At 44.2% G+C, this 20931-nt stretch overlaps 1 protein-coding gene across 1 annotated transcript in view; it reads left to right on the top strand.

Moving 5' to 3' along the window:
• Nucleotides 1–20931, top strand: part of ATG7 (autophagy related 7) — a 245835-nt gene that overhangs the window by 28581 nt on the left and 196323 nt on the right. Inside the window, 9 exon segments of the mRNA XM_032647922.1 lie at nt 1374–1490; nt 2772–2921; nt 14174–14262; nt 15872–15993; nt 19923–20013; nt 20537–20540; nt 20773–20827; nt 20830–20876; nt 20878–20913. Of these exon segments, the coding sequence (XP_032503813.1) occupies nt 1374–1490; nt 2772–2921; nt 14174–14262; nt 15872–15993; nt 19923–20013; nt 20537–20540; nt 20773–20827; nt 20830–20876; nt 20878–20913 (711 nt within the window).

Here is a 20931-nt window from a genome sequence, read left to right as displayed (position 1 = left end):
CCATAGAGACAGAAAACAGACTAGGAGTTTCCAGGGGTTGAGAGTGAGGTGAATGAAGAGTTTTCTATGAATGGTATTTCTAACTCATAAACCAATGGGGAGCTTCTGCTGTTGGAGTTTCTTTTTGGGGTGATGAATATGTTCTGAAATTGGTGGGGATAGTGATACAACCTTGTCACTGTAGTAGAAAACCACTCATACGCTTCAATGTGGCGACTTTCGTGGTACGTGAATTATGTCTCAAGGAAAGGTCTTCAGCCAGCCATCCCCTCTTTATTCTTAGCAAGATTCGAGAGGAAATATTAAGTAGCCAAATAGACTGCATAGTGGTCAGTGGTAACGGACTGGCGGGGAAGCTGTCAGATACCCACATAACCATGGGGTCCTCCCATGTGAGTGACTCAGGCCACACCTGGTGTAGGAATTCAGAGGCGAGAGCGTTTGCCCTGAGTGGGAATGGCATCTAGAACAGCCTCACAGGTCACTGCCCCTTCATCAGCTCCCCTGGTCAGGGGGCAGCCACATACACCCCTGAAGATGTGACCTCTTATATCATCGATGCTCCTTGGCTTGTAGAAGCTCTCCTGTGACTCATACAGCTGATCATGTACTTACTTTATCTCCGCTCCCTGCAGAGACTGAGCTGCCCGAGGGCTGGACTGGGTTTTATTCATCTTCTTCTTGTCAGAGTGTCTAACATTTTGCCTTGTACACAGCAAGTGCTTAGTCGTTGACTTGAATTTCACCAACATGGCATTTCTGAAAACGGCATTATATTATCTCAGGCATATATAGGTTATGAATAGAACATTTTAATAACTTTAATAGCATGCTTAGTTCATTCAGTTGTGAAAAGAGTGGTAACTGTTTGGAGGTCGTACCTCCACAGATGGCACACTATGTATGTGTGGAACCGTGAACAGGAGCCTAAGTATTGGAAGTAGCATTCTGCTCTCCTCTCTGCCACTTAGTATCTTTGTTTTGTTCAAGCTTTTTCACCCCTCTGTAAGCTTCAGTTTCCTGTCTATAAAATGGGACGATAACGGTTACCTCCCAGGGTGATTTTGTGTATTAAACAATGATGCCGACAATGTCAATTACTTACTGAATACTTCCTGTTAGCAAGTGGCCTATAAAATATATTATGTCTATCATGATATATTAGTGTGTGGTGTGTGGGAATATTTTGGATGAACACAGAGTTTCCATATCCTATCATGAGTTCTGCTGGAGATGAGAATTTCTGACAAGCTGGTTGTATGTTGCGTGCATTAAAGTTTTCTGTCTTACGTAGCTACTGGGAAGTTAAATTAATAGGTGCATTTCAGTTTAACCATTGGCGCTGTTCTGATATGTTATATTGCTTCTTCCAGGATCTAAAGAAGTACCACTTCTACTATTGGTTTTGCTCCCCCGCTCTCTGCCTTCCAGAGAGTATACCCCTCATTCGGGGGCCAGTGGGCTTGGATCAAAGGTTCTCACCATCACAGGTATCAACAAATAAAACAAAATGCGGGTAAAACTGGGTTTAACATGCATGAATAGTTTATCTAGCTCATTTTAAAGACACGCTGGCACTCGTCTGGCTGAAGAGGTGGTTCCTGTGGAATCCTCCAAAACTGGTACTGGAAGCCGACTTACCTGCACAGTGTCTGTAAGCGCATTTTGAAGAGTGAGCAGCGCTCCTCCAGGTTCTCAGCAACATTGGTTGAAATGCTAAAAGCAGTGAGGGAGGCATTACAGAAACATTTTGAAAGACTGCAGGAATTTGCCAAAGTGTGGTCTCTACTCTCAGTGTGGGGATCATGAGGCAGTATACTTTGGGGAGAGAGTCTTTGAAACCAAATAGAAGATCTCCTCCTTCCTTTGCGCCAAGTTGCAGAGCTTCTACATTAAGAACAGTACATGTAGAGCTAGTCTTTGCAGTTGAAGAAAGATAATAAGGTCATTAGAGATGGTTTCCAGAAGAGCAGTGAAAATAATCAGGTTGGTAGAACACAGACCCTCACCCCCCAAATTCTGATTGTCGTTGAGGCAAAGATTGAGTGGCAAGGTGACTTGAATTCATGAAGCGTGACATTCGCTGAAACCCTGAATTCCGAAGCCAGGGAGTAGCCCTTATTAATTAAAAATAATAGTAAGCTCAGTTACTAAGACAAGTCAAAGGTTATGGTTTTGTGGAATTAATAGGAGAAATGTAAGTGGGAGAAAAAGAGTGTTCCTAGGGATTGACTGGTGATGGGTTTGAGGTTTCTTTTAATGGGGACAAAAATGTTCTCAAGTTATTGGGGTGATGGTTGCAAATTCCTGTGAACATGCTAAAAACAACATTGAATTGTGCACTGTGAATGAGTCAATTGTATTGTAAGTGAAGTAAGCATGTGTCAATAAAGCTGTTAAAAATTATAGAAAGGGTCAAGGAAAAATTCATCCTGTGGTAGATTCATGCTTGGCTGTCACAGGAGAGATAATGTTCGGCTACCTCTCTAAACCTTTGTGGTGACATCTTAGGGAACCGGGAGCCATCCTGCTGTTCCATACAATGTCCCTTTGTGCCCCTGTCTGAGACACTTCACCATGCACATGGAAAGCATCATATAAAAGTGAGGTGTTATGATTTGGGGCACTCTTATGTTTGTTTGCTGCAAAAGTGTGATCAGTCGTTTACAGTCTTCTGGCTTGAAAGTAACACCTTTTATTTTATGTTGATTTTTAGCTCAGAACTAGATGTGTAATTGTCTAGAGAATAACTCAGTGTTTCCTGTTTTCAGATTCAAGCCCTTGAACGAGCATATGATGATCTTTGTCAAACAGAAGGAGTCCCAGCACTGCCTTACTTCTTAATCAAGTACGATGAGACCATGGTGCTGGTTTCCTTGCTTAAACACTACAGTGATTTCTTCCAAGGTCAGAGGACCAAGGTCAGAGAAACTTTGAGTATCATTTTATTATCCAGTAAGAAAATCTGATGTTCATGTTATGATAGACCACTGCAAAATTTGTACTCGTTTAGGTTTCTTAAGCCCTACAAAGAACGTTTCAGAACATTTCTTTATCTTTACCCTCTTCCACCCCTGCAGTTCCCAAATCAGCTCCTCCGCCAGATTTTCTTAGCTCTGTGACACCTCAGAGTAATTTTGGATTCCTCGCTTCCTCTTAGTGGTAAAGTTATTTCCGTTTTTCTTCCTGATACATTTTGTATCTATATTTTCATTTATTGCCAGAGCTACCATGCTAGTTCAGGTCCCGGTCCTCTCACTGCTAGACAGTGAGAGTCTCTTGCTTCCCTGTGGGAAGGATCTCCCTCAGACCCCTCACGTTCCCTGTGTTGTTCACGGATCAAGAGTCCACGGTGTCTTCCTTCTGCCTCCAAACCACCTTGCCTGCCTCATCTTCCACTGTTTTCCTCACAAACCATTGCTCCAGCTAAGATTCGCTGTTTTCCACCAGACATGCCCCCTGAGCAAATACACCTAGAACTTTTCCTCCATCTCTCTTTGTCCTCGTGTTGTTATCATCTTCCTGAAAGAGGTCCTGCCTGTGTGGATTCTAAGAAACTCTCTCCCTTGCTGAAACCCTGCCTCCACGGTGAGGCCTTCTCGTGGTGTGGCAGGTGTGACCTGTCCCCTCTGACCTCGCTGCCCTTGCCCCCCGACCTCCCCCTTGCCTGCTCCACTCACTCGCTTGCGCACAGTGCCTTTTGTGCTGTTAGGCTGTGGGCTCTCAGAGGGCAAGGACCAAGTCTGACGCGCCCGTGTCAGCGTGGTGGCCAGCCCTTGTCCCAGGCCCTGAATACAACTCTTTTGAATGAGGGAAAGAGTGCTGTCTTTTCGATGTGGTGAGGTACATAGTAAGGTGTCCTAGCTGTGTCGGACGCCGAGAGTTAAAACTAAAACAATTCATGATGAGCATTTTGCAGTTTTGAAATTAAGTGGGAGAACTTCGGTCACTGTGTAGACGTATCAGAGCTGAGAAGAGACAGGCCTCTCCCTGGTGCCCTGACTCTTAGCCTGAACTTCAGATAACCTTTTGTAAGTACACTTTTTTTCTCAAACACATTAGCATTTTGTTTTTCAGAGGGAGCCCTGTTTAAATTGATGACTGAGGACTGGATTTTTATTAAAATTCTCCCCCCCACCACCACCCCAGGCATGTTCACGGAACTGTAGCTAAATTAGTAGCCGCGAGACCAGCCATTGATGATTTGAAGCCCAGTTGAGGGCGAGGCCGTGTTGTGACGGCAGGTGGGGCGAAACGGCCTGGGTGTCAAAGCAGCTGGATTTCACGTTGTGTGTGGTGAATGCGTGGTCCTCCCCAGAGGGCAGCTCTACTGAAATAACAGTTTGCAGAGCACGTGACAGTTTAAAAGGGGCTTTCATGTACTGGATCACGTAATAACTTGGTGAAATAGGTATTCTCAGTATCTGCATTTTCTGTTTGACAAAAATGAGACTCAGAGTCACACTGCCGAATTGTCTCATTCCAAAGCCTTTGCACTTTCTTCCATTCCATTCTCATGTCACTGGGGGAGAGGCGGTCCCTGCTTGACATTTGGAATCAAATAAGCCTGGCTTTGATACCCAGCATTGCCACCTAGTAGCTCCGTGAACTTGGGGATTTTGCACACCCTTTCTTCACCTGGGTCTACCTGTTCTGTGGTGCTAATCCTACCTCCTGCACGGCTGCTGAAGGTGAAATGTGATGATGTGGATAAAATGCCCAGCATAACAGCAGGTGCTCACTTTCTTTCTTTCTCAGCAGCAGCCAGTTTTTTTTTTTTGTTGTTGTTGTTGTTTTTGTGGTACGCGGGCCTCTCACTGCTGTGGCCTCTCCCGTTGTGGAGCACAGGCTCCGGACGCACAGGCTCAGCAGCCATGGCTCACGGGCCCAGCCGCTCCGTGGCACGTGGGATCCTCCCGGACCGGGGCACGAACCCGTGTCCCCTGCATCGGCAGGCGGACTCTCAACCACTGCGCCACCAGGGAAGCCGTATCAGCAGCAGCCAGTTTTTAACGACTGGACGACTCTCTGGAGTCTCCGTTGAAGCGGTCTTGGCGTGTTCGCCAGGGCCCCGACCTGGAGGCCAGCCACTGGCCAACTCAGACACAGATCCTTCGCTTGGCTAAGGTTGATCTCAGGAAAGCCTGGCATGGCTCAGCGCATATACCGAGCACCTCCTATGAGCCAGAAATTATGAAATATGATTATACCTATTCTTGCCTTCTAGGAGAGATGAGACATTGACTTGTGGAAAGTTAACTAGAAACCCAAATCACGGAAGAGAAGTGCCAACGAAATAAAATGGATGGGACTTTTGGTTGTTTATCTGTGCACCTGTGCCCAGTCTTGTTGTAGACAGGATCACCAGAAGCTGTGCAGATTGGTGGGCTCTTAGGAGTTTCATGGCCTCCTGGCAGACCTCCCTTCTGTGGTCCTGAATGTCCCATCCATTCCCCACACTGCTGCCCAAACGCATTTTCTAACACAGAAATTGCATTGTGTCACTCTTCTACTTAAAACCCTTCTGTGGTTCCTGTTGACTTCAAGATAAAGTTAGAAATAATTAGCATTCAGTGCCTCCTCACACCTGGCGCCTGCCTGTCCCTCTAGCCTTACCTTCTGATGCTCCCCAAGATGCATCCTATGCTGTGACCTCCAGACGCCCCTAATCCCCCCACCCTCCCCCCATCTTCCCACCTTCAGTCACGCCTGTCCGTTGTCCTTCCTGCACCTGGCTGATGCCTCACCCCACCCCCTTTCCGGTTCATCACCCCTGGGAAGCGCTGGCGGATTCCTTGTACTGTTTGATATCCCTTCTGTGTCCTGGTAGCAGCCTCTCTCCCGGCAGTGACTGGGCTCGCGTGTAATCTTGGTTTGCTGCTTGTCTGCCTTGCCCGTATCACCGACCAGCCCGTGAGCAGTGTTAGCACAGAGACCGTGTTATACCCCACAGCACATCCTCTGCATTTAGCGTAATGCCAGACACTTAATGGGCACATGGTGTGTGCATGTAGAGAGGAGAGAGTTCCTTGTGGACAGGCAGAATCACTTGTGGACTTGAGCAGAGCCCTGAAGAAATGATTTCTGTGAAACCTATGTATCACTTCACTTGAGGTCACTCCGGCCTTTATGGCATGGATCTTGTTCACTTGCTTTCACATAGTTCCAGTTGCTCTTTCGTGTTCCTTGAGTCATGAAGTTTCTTTGAAATTTTTTATGCTGTTCTTCCACAGATAGGCATTATTTTCAGTGTGAGCTCCTGCAGTTGTGCTCTGGCTTCATATATTATTTCCTGCCTCCTCTTACCAGGACTTTGACTCCCGAGAAGCCACTGTTCCTCTGTGAGCCCTGGTGTCCTCACGGATAAGCTGGAGAACTGTTGGAATCTCTCCAGGTTTCTCTCTTTTCCGTTTGTTTTCTCTTCTGGGGGAGTCTGGTGCCCACGACCCTAGTGACCACATTCTCCAGCCTGAACCTCCTCTGGACTCCCGGACTGCGGTATCCAAGCCCCTGCTGCCTTCTCCAGCTCCTCGAATTCAGTATCTCCAAGCCGAATTCATGATCTTCGCCCAAGTCTGGCCCTCTTCTGGGCATCGCTGTCTTGATGACACCGTCATCCATCCAGTCCCGAGAGTCAGAAGTCTGGGCAGCTTGCTAGACACCTCTCCGTCTTTTACCACCTCCGTGTCCCATAGATTTCGTGTCCTAAACTCCTGTCGGTCTGCCGCCTTTGCGTTTCTTCTGCCACCACCCCAATCTAAGCTTCATGGTCTTTTGTCTGCTTTCCTGCAGTTCCTCCTAACAGGGCTCCTTGTGCTGCTCAGGCCTCCCCGCAGTCCATCCCCATATCACCCCAGGCAGTCCTCTGAAAAGCAAATCTGATCATTTCACTCTCAGAATGAAGCATAGATATGCCTTCTCTCCCATGCTCTAAGAATAGACACCTCATTCCTTCCCGTGGCGTACAGGACTCTGCATGGCCTGGCCCCTGTGTGGATCCAGCCCCAAGTCCTTCTGTGCTCCCATCAGAGGTGCTGGGTGCCCTCCTGCTGCAGGGCTTTTGCACGTGTCTTTTGCCCGGAACTCCTGTCTCCTTTCTCTTCTGCCTCTTCTCTCCCCACCTCCACACCTCCCCTTTGCCCAGTGAAGTGTTCACTCTTTCTTCAGATTGAAACTTCCTCATGATTCCTTGGGGAACCCCTCCCTGACCACTGTAAAGAGGTTTGTGCTGCCCGCAGTGGGTTCTCATAGTGCTGTGTGGCTCCTCTTTGTAATACTTAGCACGATGGTATCGTACATTTTCTTGAGTGGCCTTTGATCTTCTTCTCCCATGTCAGCGTAAGCTCCATGAGGGCAGGTATCCTGTCTGATTTTTCACCATTGCATCTACATCCCATGGTATCATGTCTGGTGTGTAAATACAAAGGGGGACTGAGGGCTTGAGTGTATGAGTTGTGAGGGTTGGAGCTCACATATGTGAAATACCTGGGTCAGTGCCCCTTACATAGGAGTCCTTCAGCAAGTGGTAGTTTACTCCTAATAAGGCTCATTTTAAGTGTTCTTTTTCGTATGGTCTTCTGATTCAGGCTGTGGTGCTTACAAAGGCGTTCCCAAATTGTCTGTGCACCTAAAGTCAATATGTAGTAAGAGTCGAAGACGTGCTTGGTGGTCTGACGGGAGACAGAGTACTGGGGCGGTGTGTGATCTGCTGTGGGTAATTGAGAGCAGTAGTTCTTAATTTGAGGAAGGGATGATGGTCAAACGTATAACCTCTGAGAATTTGGTGGAAGCAATCATCCTTGCCCACCAAAAAATAAGCATCTAATATCTAACGTCAGGGGATCCACAGAACACTGAAACGCATTCCTGGATCCTCTCTGGGTCCCTGACTTAGAGAAACATGAAGGGAAGGACAGGAGTTAGCCTGCCCTGGTGGGGAGAGAAGGCTGTGGGATTGCTGAGATCTGGAGGTGGGTGGCCCATCTCTGTTCCCAGCCAGAGCTGGGACCTTTGCATCTGGAGGTACTGCCTGTTCAGTTCCGGAGCCCCAGCTCGCTGGGAGGGAGCGGGTGCCTGTCCCTGAAGAGGGCACACTGTCCACTCAGTCAGCAGTGGCTGCGGTTACCACGTTCTGAGTTCTGACTGTGTGTCCAGCACAGAGCTGGTCACTCACACGTGGTATCAGTAATCCTTCCAACACCCTGCAGAGTGGGTAGTATCGTTCTCATTTTATAGGTAAGGAGAATGGAAATGAGGCTGGGGAATGGCGGCCCCTTCACATGTGAATTATCTTACCTCCTATAGTCAGAGTGCTTCCCACAGTGGGAAAAAGAGCATCCACCTTTTTCTCAGTAGCTCACAGCACGACATGACAGAGTAGGAAGGCCAGATGTTGGGTCCACCTGCGACCTCGTGGGCTGTGACCTCTGAGGCTCAGTTTCCTCCCCCTCTTCCTCATAAGATGGTTGTGAAAATTAAGAGATGATGGATATAAACAGGCTTTGTTAGGTTTTACTCACATGTTATAATACTTCTCATTGTATTTTCTTAGAATACATTTGTCAGGTTTCATTTTCGAAGGAAAATGATTTTCTGTGGACTGACCTCCATCTCCTGCTATTCTATATAGATGGAATTTTGAGGTCCTGAGTCATGCAGCCAACTTTGCCTTTACCAAAGAAAGGCACACTTTCTTGCCTTTTTGGTTTTAACAGAAACCTGGAGAAATTAGGCATGGCCTGCCTGCAGGAGAAGCCCTTCTGGAAATTTTCAGAAGGCCTCGGAGCATCCAGGAAGGTTTGACCAGTTCACTAATGATGCTTTCTTTAAAGTAAAGCTGAGTAGCAAGTGCATCTTTGGTTGGTTTCTTCTCGTTTCTTGGATGACTTAACGGTTGTTAAAGGTGATCGCTAGGGGATCGCTTAATGCCAAAGTCCTTTGACTGTTACTTGTAGTTAAAAATACCTGTTACATTATGATTCAATAATCATATTTATGTGTGTCTTTAGATGTATATACAGACGCATAGAAAACTGAAGCGAAACTTTCACAAAATAATACTTTGCTAGGGGCTATGCACTCTGTTTTCTATCCTGTTCTATCTTTTGAAATATGCTAGTTGAGACCCAGTTGAGTGATTTAGGAGTCACGAATAGCTCATCACGTAGAGTTTGGACGGTGCTGTGTGCCCACTTCGAGAATACTGGCAGGTAAATGAGCTGCACTTGGTGTGGTTCCATTCATTATTTTTATGTCCAGCTGTATCTTTCTGTTTTTAAAATCTCACAAAGCTCTTCAATTAAGTTTTTGGAATTTTTTTAAGTAAACATTTTATGTATTTCCTTCTAATCTTACATGCATTTTTCTAAAGGCTAAGATTCTACTATATTCTGTTTTATTTTAGTATTTTAGCATAATATGAAACTCTACATTAACATCTTTTTTAATAAATTTGTATGATAATGTATTTGCCAAGTTTTTGACATTTAGGTTTCTCATAATTCTTCACTTTTAGGAGCTTCTTTGGGCATGAAATCCCATACTCCCCTCCCCTTGTATTTTGAATTATTTATTTCCTTAGGAAAAATTTCTGGATGTGGAATTACTGGGTTAAGAGTTTGAACATTTTAAGGTCTGTAATCGGTCATGTGCTGGTAAATGTTTGACAGCGGGCTCTTGGCGATGGGGGTACCCTGATTTTGTAGTGTCTGTTTCCTTCCATGACCTCAGCTCTCCCACCGTGGCCCATTTCGGGCTCCCAGTGTGAAGTCACAGGCTGCGGAGCTGGGGAGAGATTGGACCAGTTGGCTCTCCCAAGCCTTGGGGCCCCTCCAGCACCACTGCTTGCAGTAACTGTGGCCACAAGCTGCCGACTTTTTCTCCTGCCGCATTGAACGTTCTGTACATTGCCACACATTCGATTGGCTGAAAATGGGCCTTGTTTAAGTTCTGCTTTCCCTCAAAGAAATGACTCCACTATGGGTCACGGGGCCACCGCACTGTTGCAGCAGTTCTGGTGGTTACGCTGAAACAGCCCCTGTCACTATCCCGTTGCCAATCCTCAAGGAAAGCTTGCTTGATTGAGTTTTACTTCTTTCTTCAGAGCAATTATTATTTTTTTTTTTTAAAGAAGATGTTGGGGGTAGGAGTTTATTAATTAATTAATTTATTTTTGCTGTGTTGGGTCTTCGTTTCTGTGCGAAGGGTTTCTCTAGTTGCGGTGAGCGGGGGCCACTCTTCATCGCGGTGCACAGGCCACTCACTATCGCGGCCTCTCTTGTTGTGGAGCACAGGCTCCAGATGTGCAGGCTCAGTAGTTGTGGCTCACGGGCCTAGTTGCTCCGCGGCATGTGGGATCCTCCCAGACCAGGGCTTGAACCCATGTCCCCTGCATTAGCAGGCAGATTCTCAACCACTGCACCACCAGGGAAGCCCCAGAGCAATTACTGAAGATTAAATGTTTGGGAAATGTTTTGTAATTTTGACAGCATTAGCCTTTCATTCTAGGGCTGTAAAATCTTTGGACAAGAGCAATAAATAACAAAGGAGCAATAATTGGTCTGCTGTTAGTGGGGCTCTTTCTTCTCTTAGTGATCTCGGCATCATGGCAGCCATCTGTGACATCGCCGTGCATTAGATATCTGAACTTTTCCCCTATACTTTTAAGACACATAATCTCCCTTGTGCATTTCCCGTTATATTGAGTGTTTTGGTAGTAGACAGCCATTTGTCAGATAAGCATGTTTTTTTGCAACAATGTGGAAATTTCTCCACACACTCAAGTTGACAATTTTGCCCTCTTTTCTTTCTCATTTTGTACTTTTTCAGCAAATTGCTGGGTAGATTGCAGCCAGATCATTACTGAACAACTTCAATGAATTGTATGCCCTCAGCCGAGGAGAAAAGAGTGTTTATTTCATAAACCTTCTAAACAAAGGGTTTTTTTGCAATGACATTTTGTTTCTTTCTGCTGATGTATTGTAAAAGGAAGAGATTTGCCCAAGTTCACACAATGAATTTGTGGCAAAGCCAGTTCTAGAATCCAGATCTCCTAGCCAATGGTTATTTCTGACTGCCATTTAAAAAATCTGTTTACCCATATAGTTAAACTGGCTTACCCAGCCTTGTGTGGACTAATTCCTACAATGATTGAGGTTCCGGATTTGGTTCCTAAAGCACTTGAAGATATTGGAGTCACTTTTGAATCATCAAAGGAAAATTAAATGGTATTCAGCCTAGTGTCAAATGGATTCTGTCATTTTCCAGTCCGGGTGCGTACTCATGCATGCCTCATGTGGGTAGGAGAGTTACTTTAAGGCATTTTCAAGCTGACCTCCCTTTACCAGTAAGTGATACATTTCTCTTTAGTGGTTCATTCCTTCTCTGTAGCTCGTTTTAGGTCAGGTTGCTCTAAGAAATTTATTCCTGGTCTTCTCGAAAAAGATTTCTTTTTCTTATTACCTTCCTGCCTCATTGCCTTTGTATTTAGTGTCAGAAATATGCTCATTCTTTGAAATTAGGCATCCACTTGTATCTAAAGTAACATTCTAATTTATATAATTTAAACATCACTTTGTCCCAGCTCTACAATTGCAGATGGTAAAACCTAGAGCCAGACAATATTTGATAACCTAGAACTTAGCCTCCTTTTTCTCTGCTGGTTAAGAAAAGATAACCTTGAAACTGCGGGTAGGTAACCGTGTAAGGGTGATAGACTGAGCTGAACAAAGACATCCGTGAATCTTCCACAATAGAGTTCATTTATATTGTGGTTACAGTTACCATCTGTTGAGCGCTTATCTTGCTCCCAGTCTCTGTGCTAAGTGCCTGTGAGAGTTACCCTCTAGATGAGAAAATTAAGGCATAGAGAGGTGAAGTAAATTGCTGAAGGTCAAATTCGAGTAAGCGACAGGACATTTGATAAGAGCCTCGGTTTATGGAGTCATACTTGAAAACTGAAACTCAGTGTCTCTATATGAATGGCATTTCCTGGATTCATACTATCTGGGTTCTTCCCAAATAAAACTTGAAGAGCCTTTAGACACCTGGTAAGATTGAGCCTTAATAGAGACTGTGTTGTTTTGTAAGCTATTCAGGATTTTTTTTTCTCTTTAATGGTCTATAAAGCTCTATAATTCTGGAGCTAGAAGGAATCCTTTGAGGTAAAATTATTTTACTGCTTCACTTTACAGGTGAGGGAAGACCTTCCCCAAGGTCTTAAAATCAGTTAGCTGCAGGATTAGAACGCATGCCCGCTGGCGCTCCAGCCAGTGCTTTTTCACTGCATCAGGCCATTCTCTTCTCTTCTCTTCTCTGCTGGATAACAGAGAGGTAAATGCCTTCGGTGAATGTTTTTTAAATGTGAAGTTGAAGTAGTGATTACTTAATCATGCAGTATGCCTGGCAGATGCCCTCTGTCACAGTCGATAGAGGGGAGCAAAATAAAAAGGTGCCCCACGTGGTGGCGGTGGCCAGCTGGACCAGAAGACCTCCAGGGAGACAGCATCTTCATTCAGAGGGAGCGCTAGGCGAGAGGCCTCATTCTCAGAGCTCTCTTGCTTCTCATAGGAACATGTCTCTTAGACCATGCTCTCACCTTCTCACCCAGGAGAATCCCAGATGCATTCTCTTGTCATGTCTCCTTCATCAGCTGTGGTCTGCAGCAGTTCCTCAGACTTTTGTTGTTTTTAGTGACCTTGACCTTGACAGTTTTGAAGAGTACTGGTTCAGTTATTTTGGTCTAATGCCTCTTAATTTGGGTTTGTGTGATGTTTACTTATGATTAGATGGGTTATATTAGATGGGGTTATTTTTGGAAAGAATACCACTAAGGTGAAGTGCCCTTGTCATCATTATATCCAAGCTACCTGATACTCACATGGCATCCCTGATGGTGTTAAACTTGATCACTTGTTTAAGGTAGAATTTGCCAGCTTTCTCCACTGCAAAACTACTATTTTTTTCCTTTGGGAGTGAGTCACTAAGTCGAGCCCACACTCAAGGAGGAGAACGATTCAGCTCTACTCCTGGAGGGGGGAGGTATCTACATATGTTGTTTGGAAATCTTCTGTAAGGAAGATTTGTCCCTTCACCTTCGTATTTATTTATCTCATCATTTATATCAGTATGGACTCATCATTTATATCAGTTAAAATCCAATACCACGTTATGTATTTTGTTGATCAGATTGTCCCAGCCTTGGCCATTGAGAGCTCTTTCAGGTGTCTCGGGTGCCCACTTGACATGCCTGCCCCCTGTCCTTCTGTTTATTGAGCACTTCCTTACTTTCTGGTGTGGAAGGTGCTTCAGGCTCATCTTGTATTTTCCTTGCTGCAGCCCTAGAATTAGCCACGTAGCCATGGAGCCCTGATTCCTTTTGCAGGAGAATGGTATTTAGAAATCAAGATCTCATTGTCTTTTGAGAGGAAGGAGACAGAAAAAGTGAAAGATGTTATGTATAACGTACAGAGGGCTATGGAAGCAGAGAGGACAGCGTGACAACCTCCACCAGGGGCAGTCTTCACTGAAGGCATGGTGTTTGAAGTTCAGTTGAGTTTTCCAGTTGGAGATCAGGGTTGGGGGAGCTGGAGGAGGAAGGAATGAGAGGAAATAATATGTTAGCAATGTCAAAGGCATCCGGCTTTTTAATTTGGTCTCACTATGGATTTACAATGGTAGTGACCCTTCTTTGATTTTCTCATTACATGAAAATCAGCAGTTTTCGCAGATGATGTCTCTTTGTGCGAGGATTTTCTCTGTGTGAGCCCTGACAATTGACTGCCCTTCCTCCCTCCCTGACAATTGACTGCCCTTCTTCCCTCCTGGTTCTCCTTTCAGTCTTTCTTCCTTCCTTCTTTCTTCCTTCCTTCCTTTCTTCCTTCCTTTCTAGTTCCTTCTAGGAACTAGAATGTATGTAGTTCCTACTCTCTTCCAGGCCCATTGTGAGGCACAGGGGGGTGCAGAGAAGAATTTGACAGCCCCTGCCATCAAGAAGTTCTCTTGTCTGGTGTGAGGTCCTTTGACTTTCTTCTCTTCCCTCTAACCCTTCACCAAGTGTCTAATTGTTGATGCTTTTGCAAAACAGCATAGATAGGAAAGAGGAGGGATTAGCAGTGTTTGTGTTGTGAATCTGACATGATACTTGCCTCACTCAGAAAGTCTTTTCTGTTCACAGATAACTATTGGTGTATATGATCCCTGTAACTTAGCCCAGTACCCTGGATGGCCTTTGAGGAATTTTTTGGTCCTAGCAGCCCACAGATGGTATTTACGTGTGTGTGTGTCTGTGTGTGTGTGTGTCTGTGTGTCTGTCTGTGTCTGTGTCTATATGTTTTTGACATTGTGCCAAACTATATCTATATTTCTGTTTTCCCAAATGGATTTTTTTCACTGCTGGCATAGAAACCAGATAATAAATCAATAAATCAGTCATGATCCAGTTTCCATCAGTGGTGAGCCTCTAAGCAGGTCTGTTATGGAGCTTCAGACTCTGACCATACAGCCCTAAAGATATTTTAGAGTAGGGCAGGGCCAACAGCTGGAGGTCCCCATCCTGAAATTCTCTAGCCCTCCCTTCAGCTATCTGAGTCACCTTCAGATAGGATTTTCCTGTTGCTACCATCTGCCCTTTTTCCCAACCTTAGACTAAATAAAGCAGAGGGTAATATACGTTTGAAAAGATGCTCAACATCATTAATCATCAAGGAAATAAAGTATAACTAGATACTACTCATTAATAAAGATAATAAGATACCATTATGAAATACTACTACATACTCACCAGAATGAGTTTAAAAAGATGAGAATACCAAGTCAAAGATGTGGATGAATTGGAACCCTCAAATACTGCTGGAAAACTGTTTGTCAGTATCCACCAAAGTTAAAAGTATCTATAGCTCAACAGTTTCCCTCTCGGGTATATAAAGCACAGAAATGCATACTCAGATGCACGCAAAACATATACAGGAATGTTTATAGCAGCATTATTCTTAATGCCCAAACACTGGGAATAACGCAGATGTCCTTGAACAATGAAATGGGCAATAAATAGTATATTCACTGCAATGGAATGCGATGCCGTAGTGAATCTGAATGAACTACTGATACACATATCAACATGGATGAATTTAAAAAACATAATGTTGAGTGAAAGAGGCTGGACCTGAGACAATACGTGCTCCCTGGTTCCATGTATGTAAAGGTCAAAACAGGCAAAACCCATGTCTGGACTTCGAAGTTGGAGCAGGAGTTACTTTTGAAGGGGCTGGTTATTGACTGGGAGGGGGCATGAGACAAGCTCCGTTATATTTAGGATTTGGATATTTACCTCTGTGTCTGCTTTACTTAAATAACAGTGTTCACTAAAGATAGCTAGATTACAGATCATCCGCAGAGGGAGAGTGTTATACTTGCTTGTCCTGGTGGTGAGTCTGTAGAGCTGTGGGCTTCCTCACCACTGCCCGAGCTGCCGTCTCATAGACTGTACGTTCAGGTGGGAGAAGGGGGACCAGAGGAGCCCATGCTTGTCTTGGAGTTTCTTTTTAATATCTTGTGAGCTTTTAAATTTTTTTCTGCATTTAATATTCATTTGTCAGAAGTATTTATGTGCAATGTGAAATTGTTATATAAAGCTCACCTAAAAAGAAATCATAGTCAGTTCAGCGCTCAGCCTCTAAACACTTGGACAAAGGAAGCCAGCGTGGTTATGTTCAGAATCTCTCAGGGGTTAAGGTCATCCCCTGAGGGTGTCAGGGAGGCATAATTACAATGAATTGAATCCTCTCCACCTGGGTTTGCCGAAGCTCTTACGTGAGCTCTTTCTTTTCCTTCCTTAAAAAAAATAAAAAATAAAAAAATCTGGGCCGGACATCAGGAGTAGCAGTTTCCAGTCTGTTGAAGTCCTCTGCTTCCGGGACCGCACTCTGCAGGGGATGAGAGATGTCACCCACAGCATCATCTTCGAAGTGAAGCTTCCAGAAATGGCATTTAGCCCAGGTAACTTGCCGGTCTTTGAGAATGCATATATTTAGCATTTACCAGAAACCAAATTAGGTTTAACTTTTCTTTCATCCTTTCACAATGGCAATGGAGGTAGAAAAAAGTACAGCTCCTACCTCTTTGCCCCTAGGAACTCTTCCCTCGAACAGAGGGCATGCTCTGCTCTTCAGACCGGAACAAAGGCAGAGATTGTCCTCAGGATATTTCCTCCAGGCAGTTTTTTCAGTCCTGAGAGTTCTTTTTCCCTCTTTTTTTTGTTTTTGCTTAACATAAAGTCTTTATTCCTTACCCTTCTTACAGGAAGAATGAAGTATTAAAGCACCTACATATTTATTTGTTACAAAAAGTTGTGTGTGATCTTATTCTCCGTATAGTAAGCCAGTCAGCAAAAGTGCCATTTCTCCTTCCACGTTTAATATTCCTCATCTGATCCTGTGTGGTAGGCGTCAGCTATTCTCCCTGTTCCATAAGTTAGGGAACTTGGGCTCACAGATAATGTTACGTATATAGATGTGTGTGTGTGTGTGTGTGTGTGTGTGTGTGTGTGTGTGTGTGTAGATATACATACATGCATTTATTTATATATTTATACTTATGTACACATCACAAAAACAGAATAACATACCCAAATTGGAGTAAAATAAAGGTAATAATACCCACCTCATGGAGTACCCCTATGAGGAATCTGACTCCTGTGTAAAAGACAGACACAATGGTGGCATATTATAGTTGCTTAATAAGTGATAATTTATGGTAATTTCCTATCTTACCCAAAGCCGAGAACCCTTTCCAAGATGATCCCTCAGATTTCTATGTCTTACGTGCTGTCCAGAGTACTTGTACATACCTACATGGTTTAATTTACTCCATACAGCACCTGCATTGTTCCAAGGAACATTGCTTTCTTTAATCCGGGGATCATGTGCCTTAATGTGAGCGTGTGTTTTGGGGGTGAGGGGTGTTAAAATCTCTGCTTCATCAGGCAAAAGAGGAAGCTGTTTACTTGTTAGTTTAGAGCCTTAAAATAACTATCGCCTCTCTGCCATCTTTAGATATTTAATACATTTGATTTAGCACCCTCTTCTGGCACATTCTAAAATAGCTTCCATGTGATGTTTCATTAAGCCGCCACTGGAAGGTAGCTCCAGGGGAATGAGGTGAGCATGAACTAACCAGTAATGCGGCCTGGTCTCCACCTGGCAGGCCAGCAGCTGTTTCCACACGTCACTCACTTAATCCTGCCAACCAACTTTTGGGGGAGGCACTTTTCTTTCCATTTTTTAAGATAAAGTCACTGAATTACTCTTACTCCCTGCTCCCAGTGATATATTACTGATGCTTGGTGAAGCTGGCAAACCCAGGAAACACCGTGCAATTCTATTCGAAAAAGAGGTTTTCTGTAGCGCTGTAGTGCTGTCAAGTCTTTACACTTGATATTGAGTGTAGATTATTTAGTTTAAGAAAGGCAGATGTTCCTCTTTTTTCACGTAAATTAATGTTTTCCCTCTTAGCTGTAAATTAAACCTTTTAATAACTAGAACTTTGTAAAGTTATTCTGTATCATAATGTGAACTGAACATATTCGTATGGTAGTGTCATTTAATATTTCTAAGACATCCCATAGTTGCAATGACAGTGTTATAAGAAATGCAGTTTTGAATATCCTATGTCTTCTGCTCTTGGTGGTGCAGGCAAGCTCACTCTGCTTTGCTGATACAGAGTGTTCGAGCAGCCGGCTGAGGGAAGCCGCAGACACTGCTGAGGGTGGGAGAGTCCTCCTTTCACTTCCTGTCCTTGCTGTGCTCCTCCTCTTTGTCCAGCTAGGGGAAGACAGGGCCTAACTTTCCCCTAAAAAATACTTTCTCATTAATTTGGGGTATGTCTAATATGGAAGCAGATATGATAGACTAAATATTATGGTCACCTATAGTATTTTTTAAAATTATCAGTAAGTTTAAAGTACATCTAATTTTCTTAAAATGTCTGTAACATCTTGAGTACAGAGATGTTTTAATTTGCAATGACATTTTGTGTGTGTCTTATAATTTCTTATCTGTAACAGGAGAAAGCTGAGGCTGGAGTTACTAATTATAGTACTAGACTGTGTTTCTGAATTTCTTGTCAAATTTCTGTGCATGTGTTAGAGAAGCCCTTTTTAAATTTAACATGAGAATAGTAAGAAAATCAAACAAAATATGAGTTAGTAACTGGTTTGAACTCTTTTTTTTCCCCAGAAAAATGATTTTGGAGTTCTTAGCCTCTTTAAGAACTCAAATCTATTATTTCAGTTTTAATTTTTTGTGATGTAAAAACGGACCGCACCAGGGCACCTGAGTTAAAACAGGAAGGGCCATTTGTTTTTCGGCTCCTTGCTGTGAAAGATACCCTCAGCCAAGTAGCTTTTGAAGATAACTGACCCCCTTGTTTCCCATTGGTCGTCCTGTCCCAGAAATAAAAAATTGTGTAAAGCAAGTCAGCAACTCTAGGGCCCATAATTATATTGGGCAGTATTATCTTAAGAAACAAAGGTTGAAAGCAAAAAAGTTCCCAAGGAAAGGAAAATAGAGGTGTTGATAGAAATAGAAAAGTAGGAGAATGTCCAGAGAAAACCAGTGTACAATTAGAGACAAATGTAAAATTCCTGCCATAGTCCTGTATCTCTTAACCTTAAGTCAAGGAGCTTCTGTTCCTTCAGAGACTGTTACTTCAAGCACATATTGGAGGTGATGCTGGAAGGGTAGGTGGCTGAGTGAATTCCCTGCTAAGGAGTTGAGGCTTCATTGTGAATTTTGGGAATTCAGTGAGGAGGGGAGAGCAACTGAGGTCCCAAGGTGTGGGGAGTGTAAGACTGGGTGGCCCCCATTAGCAGGATTTACAAGGCCAGGTTTCCACCAAGGAAGCCAGGTTTCCATTAAGGTGAGGAGGTAGCAGAAGTATTCTGCAAAGCAGTTGAGATTTTTAAGAGGATTTTGCAGCAGTGGAATAGAGCAGCATTACCCTGAATGTGTCCTGTGAGATTTTAATTGGTGTTACTAGTTGAGGGAGATAATGGAGAGCCAGGTAAGATTGGGAAGCTCAAAGCCAAATCAGACAAAGTGGCTCCTTTACTGCAGGTTTCTCAGAGCTTTATGCCCCTCATGTGCGATGTGATGCTCCAGGTTTGGGTGGTGGTGGGGCAGAGGGAGAACACAGGTAGGTGTACAGAAGCATTTCCCAAGCCCATCAGCCATGGAGTCTTTATCCTCTCAGAGCTTTGCGTGGAGCAAATTTTGAGAACAGCTGGAATTGGAGTTACAGAGGCACCCAATGCAGAGGTTAAAAGAGGTCAGCGGGAAAGGGAAAAGTCAGAGGAGAGGAAAGTCTGAATGGATAAGGATGTGCTTAAAGGAGAGGGCAGCTTAACAGAAGAGCAGTTCCTTGGACTGAGGTCTGGAGACAGGTAGGCACAGTGATGGAACTGAGAGGCTGGGTGGAAGGGTAACATAAGGATGAAGAGCGGAAGGGGTGCGCTCAACGGAGAGGTCCAGTCCAGGTGGGAAACTCAGCAGAAGGTGTGCTGCAGTCACACTGGCTTGTCTTCCTAAGGTAGAAAGCCCTTCACAGGGTTAGACCAGCTCCAGATATATTCTTTTTTTGGGGCAACTTCCAGTAACTACAGAAGTTAAGGCAACTCGGGCCAGAGACCAGGGCTGTTTCTGAAGCCCTTCTGTGGGAAGGCAGTGCTTGGGTCTGAGGGTCTCTAAACAAGATTCCTAGTGGCTCAGGAAAATGAGGCAACTGAGACGAGGAGATGCAAATTCTGGCCTGCAAACCTCCTTGAAAAAGAAGTGAACTGAAAGCTTAAGGATGCGTGAGCCAGCTTGCTGCTTTGACTTACTTTTTATTTTTCCCTCCTTCCCTAAACTTACTGTTTTATTTGCCTTAAGATTGTCCCAAGGCGGTTGGATGGGAAAAGAACCAGAAAGGAGGCATGGGACCAAGGATGGTGAACCTCAGCGAATGTATGGACCCTAAAAGGTATACTTTGGAAGCCGTTTTCTCCAGGGTGCACACCAGGTTCTGTCAGGCCAAGAGCATTGCCCAGTTCAGTCAGGGGGTGCCTTCACACTGATGACGAGTGTTAATCCACTCTTGGCTGCCTCTTGATTAAGTTTTGTTGTGAGAATTAATATTAATGATGGATATCCTGAAGGACACACAATTCACGTTTCTCTAGACATTCTACATTTCGTTCTTGCTTCCAGCTCAGACTCTCAGACCTCTGTACCTACACCACCTTTTAGTTCTTTATTCATTGCCCTTGGATTTTGTCCATTAGCCTACACTGAAGGACATTATAAGAAATATTTCACAGAAACCAGTATTGTATTGAAGGCATGATGTAAGTACCCCCTTTATTGAGGAGACAGAAATTTCTCTGTTTTCAGTGTTAGGAAAATCTTCCTCATAAGCGGCTGGTGTGTTTTTATTCTGGACACAGATACTCCTACACCTGGTCATGCTTCCCATTTCACCTTGGCTGCTGGGAGCTCAGGATCAGATTGGTGGCCCATCACTGTGCAATTGCAGGGATAATGGTGGCATGTGTTCTGTGTGGTCACCTTTCTCCTCCTCGCTCACCCTCAAGCTTTGTTTTACTTTTCCTTCGATACTAATTTCCGTAGTATTTGTTTCTTATTTTCTCATACAGCTACTTTCTATCTAAAAAGGACAAGATTGGGGCATAAATGAGTGACTGACTAAATAAATAAATAATTCTGTCATTTTCTAGGTTAGCTGAGTTCATCAGTGGATCTAAATCTCAAATTGATGTGTTGGAGATTGGTCCCTACTTGGACTTAGACAAGGTTGTGTCTGTCAAGTGTCTGCTGCTCGGAGCCTGGCACCTTGGGTTGTAATGTAGCCAGGACATTGATGGTAAGTTTGTGGGGGTCA

This window comes from Phocoena sinus, chromosome 11, assembly GCF_008692025.1.
Source record: "Phocoena sinus isolate mPhoSin1 chromosome 11, mPhoSin1.pri, whole genome shotgun sequence".
Lineage (NCBI taxonomy): Eukaryota > Metazoa > Chordata > Mammalia > Artiodactyla > Phocoenidae > Phocoena > Phocoena sinus.
The sequence above is the reverse complement of the archived record's forward strand: the minus strand, read 5'-3'. Positions and strand labels throughout refer to the sequence as shown.